At 38.3% G+C, this 4,063-nt stretch overlaps 1 protein-coding gene across 1 annotated transcript; it reads left to right on the top strand.

Annotated features, from left to right (window-relative positions):
* The first annotated feature begins 374 nt into the window (after nucleotides 1–374).
* Nucleotides 375–3,585, top strand: dynlt2b (dynein light chain Tctex-type 2B). Its single transcript, XM_062395628.1, has 5 exons — nucleotides 375–551; nucleotides 1,682–1,815; nucleotides 2,077–2,146; nucleotides 3,010–3,073; nucleotides 3,170–3,585. Exons 1-5 carry the CDS (start codon nucleotides 505–507, stop codon nucleotides 3,215–3,217), a joined length of 363 nt encoding a protein of 120 aa, XP_062251612.1. The 5' UTR covers nucleotides 375–504; the 3' UTR covers nucleotides 3,218–3,585.
* The last annotated feature ends 478 nt before the right edge of the window (nucleotides 3,586–4,063 follow it).

Below are 4,063 nucleotides of genomic sequence, written 5' to 3'. Positions count from 1 at the left end.
CAACCTGGTGCTACATGAATGTGGTGGGACCTGGCAGTGATGTCAATGGAACATGGTGATTAATGACAGAAACTTAATGACACTGCTTTCTCTTCAATTTACATACAATGACTCAGATTTGCTGTGTCTTTACTTCTCTGTCTGACATGATGATGGTGAGAAGCTGTTATTAATGTATCATCAGCCAATGAATGACTGTGCCTTGTGACCCGCAAAGAAAAGCAGCATTATTTGTATTTTTTAAACTTTCATGAGCCAGTATCTCATTGAATAAATCTCAAACAGCTTTAGTGGCTCTCCCTGTTGGAACAAAGGAGGCTGGCTTCGAACAGTGAAGCATCACAGGCAGCTGCTTCTACGCATCAGTGGCAGTTTCTGTTGGCACCGGAAGTGCCTCACTGCCTCTACGAGCTGCCACTTGTTGAGCTTGTCCTCACTGAGCTAGCATCGAACATGTCTGTTTGAATGTCCTCTGTGCTGCTGTGGCTCTAAAGTTGACTCAACATGGAGTCGTCGGACACTTTCCTCATCAGACCTCATCATCAGCACAAGTGAGTCGCTCGAGAAAAACTGCTTTCAGCGGAACTCTCTGGTGGACAGGGTTAGCTGCTGTGTTAGCATCTCCATAGTAACGATGAAACCACTAAGACCAGTATGAAGTGTTTATTCTAGCGTCAGGTCGGATGACTCATACCGTTAGTTGTTTGTGCACATTTATGAAGAAGTGGTAAAAGTTAAGAATCGAATGCCCTGTGTACTAATATCACTTATCAATATAGTGACATTACACCCAGTGCCTAGAAGTGTCCCAAGTATTGCAGATCCCTAACCAATTTGGGGAAATTTGTTATATTCATATTTTCATGTCTTAATTTACGCTGAGTTTTAAATACTTCATATGTTTTTAAAAGTAATACGCTCAAAATATAAGCAGGCATATGCTCTCATACTAATTGAAAAGTTCGGTGGGGAAGCAGGCGGCATAAGGCACTATGCCAGGGAAGTGTAGATTTACCATGCTTTGCTACAAATGGAAAAGTACATGCCATGGGTTAGCACACACAAAGACCTCAATCAAACTATTGTCTCATTCATCCGGTAATTTAAGGTATACTGTATGCTTTGAAATTGTCATTGTGAGCTTAAATACAAAATTGTCACTTTTTCATCTATACACCGAGATTTCAAAAAATGTTTGGTCATGGAAATTTGCTTTAAAGTTATTGAAAAGTCATGGAAAAGTCATGGAAATCCGTTAGTCAAAATGTGTATGAACCCTGCACCAAGTCACCAAATACTTTAATGCACTCACTAGATCCACATTTTCATTCTGATCTGCAGCGGATTGCACCCACTCTCAGATATCACTCCTGTGATATTACTCCACTTACCAGAAGTTTTTCATTAAGAAACCACTCATTATTTAGTTTTTATTTTATATTTATCAATGTTAAAAAAAAGTTAAACCCTGGACCTGCTCCCTGATCCGGTAGTGCACCAAATTGTAATGTTTTTTTTTACCCTGACCCATACCACATCCTTCCACCAAGTTTCATATTGTAGTTTTTGGATAATCCTGCTAAATATCAGACCTAAAGACCTATAGCTGATTATATGTTCCCACTGTGACCAGTTAAATTTAACTTCCTGCCTTGTTTCTTCTCACTGTTAAATCTTCCAGATTTAAACCAGCCGTCGTGAAGGAGTGCATTCGTGAAATCGTGAGGGAGCAGCTGTCTGGTGTGCAGTATGACCCAGAGGAGGTCCCACAGCTGTCCAAAACACTGGCAGACTCTGTTAAGGAAAAAGTGAAGAGTAAGAGATGCTTTTATTTTAATTTTTTTACTTTCTGTTGTTATGTACTCAGAGGGCCAGAGGAGCCAGAAAAGTGTTCACAATAAAAGAATCCTGCTCTGATTTTCAACAATGAGATGGTACTTTCCATCTGAACAATCACAAACTCCCGAGGTACCTGTGCAAAGTCGACACTGTAGTAACAAAGTCATCAATATAACTAAGACACACGCATTCCCCAATGTTTAAACCAACTTACAACTAATTTCTCCTCCTCAACAGATGCTGGATTTGACAGATATAAGCTCGTGGTGCAGGTTGTCATCGGAGAACAACGAGGACAGGGAATCAAGTGAGTGATCATTTGGTACTGGTCAATATTCTGCATTGTACTACGTTATTTGGGGGAAGCTGGTGAACAACTTGTTGCACTTTACAGCACATTGGATTTGAAAGTGTGCTGCTCTGTTGACAAGATTATTGCTGTAGAAATGAAAATAGTGCAAACTCGAAAATCTCTGGCTGCCTCTCAGTCTGTTGTCAACTAATTCTACACACACGTTCCCCAGATAACATAGCATAACATTAAAAGCATTTTTTTTTTTTACCAGTATGAGTGTTTGTTTACTCCTATTTACTTTAATTAAATTATCTTTTAGGAATTTAGTTTATTTTCTTAGTGGCACTGAGCCCACAGCAATATTTAACTAATGTATGAAGTGAAGCCTTTGCTCTTGTTGTGTGATTATGGTTTTAAAATATCAATATTCAAGCAATAACTAAGCAGTTGCTAACATTTGAACATCAGATAACAATTTTCAAGAATTTAGTCATATTCATGTTTACAAAATCCACATTCAGAGATAGCCTGGGAAAGGATATTTAAAATGTGACATTAAACTGTGATAATGAAGTCGGTTTGTTTATTTTTGTATCGGCTGTGATTTTATTATTTAACATAGAAAAACTCATGTATCTAAATGGGCTGGAGATAATATCTAATAATGAATATAGCATCAACCTTCCTCTGACTTTCAACAAAAACAGTGAGGGTAAATTATATTACTCTGTTAACATAATAAATTCAAGGTTTACAAGGTTTTTCTGTAATTCTTTACATTATGCAGCGTTTCCCAGACGGGAGTTCAGATGTATTTCAATGTATGAGTCCATGACCATTGTGAATCAGCTCAATCTCCTCTTGTGTTTCACTAGGATGTCCTCCAGGTGCTTGTGGGATGCTGACTCGGACAACTACGCAGAAGATGTTTATTTGAGCGTAGGTGCTTTTGCTCAGGTCACTTAATTGTGATGGGGGTGTGGGGCAAATTACTAAAGGACAGATGTTCTAAAATTCTGTGTTTTGCCTCTACAGGATAGCTTGTTCTGTTTGGTGGCAGTTTTCGGAAGCTATCATTACTGAGGACGGGACGGATTTACCAGGAGTTCCTGTCCTTGCAGGATGAGCAATGAAAGACTGGCCTCTAGTGTAGATAAAGTGTAATGTTGTAGATCAAAGCATGTCGGCTTTGACTCCTTAAATGTTGTTAACATTGTTGATGTTAACATGTTCCAAATGGTGTTGAATTATTTGTTGTCACGTTGGGTGTGGAAATCCTCAACATGTTCATGAGATTTTATTTTTACTGGAGAACAAAACAGACGTTCACATCCATCAGTGAAACTGTCAACTTTACCACATTTTCTTTTATTTTGAAAAATGTATTTATTTAGAAGACCAGTTATTTGTTTTTGAAAGTGAACAGATTAAAAAATGTGTCTTTAAACTTTTCCAGATCATTTTATTCCGTGTTTAGGGGACATGCAAGGTTAGTGGGCTGCTTGTGCTCACAAGTGTTATAGAAAAATGACAGCTGCACTTTCAGCTGCAAAAACACAGTAAAAACAAATTACTGTAATGCAGTATAGTGTGTATTTGTACAATACTTTGGGTGCTTGACTCAGGAGTACAGTAGAGGTCAGTATTTGTCTCTGGTCATAACAGGGGTAACTGCTGCAGGGAAGCTACTGGCTGTCAGAATTTCCAAACTCGTGCTTTTTTTAGATTAAATTGAGGAATATAAAATATAGCCTGTGTCTTTCTGACAGCAGGAATGATTGTTAAAAAGTGCTGAAACAACAAAGTCTGGCCAAGTCAAGCTGATATAATACGCTTGGTCTGATAGAAAATGTCTTCAAGCTACTTTCACTCTTCAGGATTAAAATAAAAAATCCAAAGACCATTTCCCCTGCAGAGGCTGTAATCAGC

The sequence above is a fragment of the Platichthys flesus genome, chromosome 9 (genome assembly GCF_949316205.1).
Source record: "Platichthys flesus chromosome 9, fPlaFle2.1, whole genome shotgun sequence".
NCBI classification, from domain to species: Eukaryota; Metazoa; Chordata; class Actinopteri; order Pleuronectiformes; family Pleuronectidae; genus Platichthys; species Platichthys flesus.
Note: the sequence above shows the minus strand (reverse complement) of the source record. Positions and strands in the feature narration are given on the sequence as shown.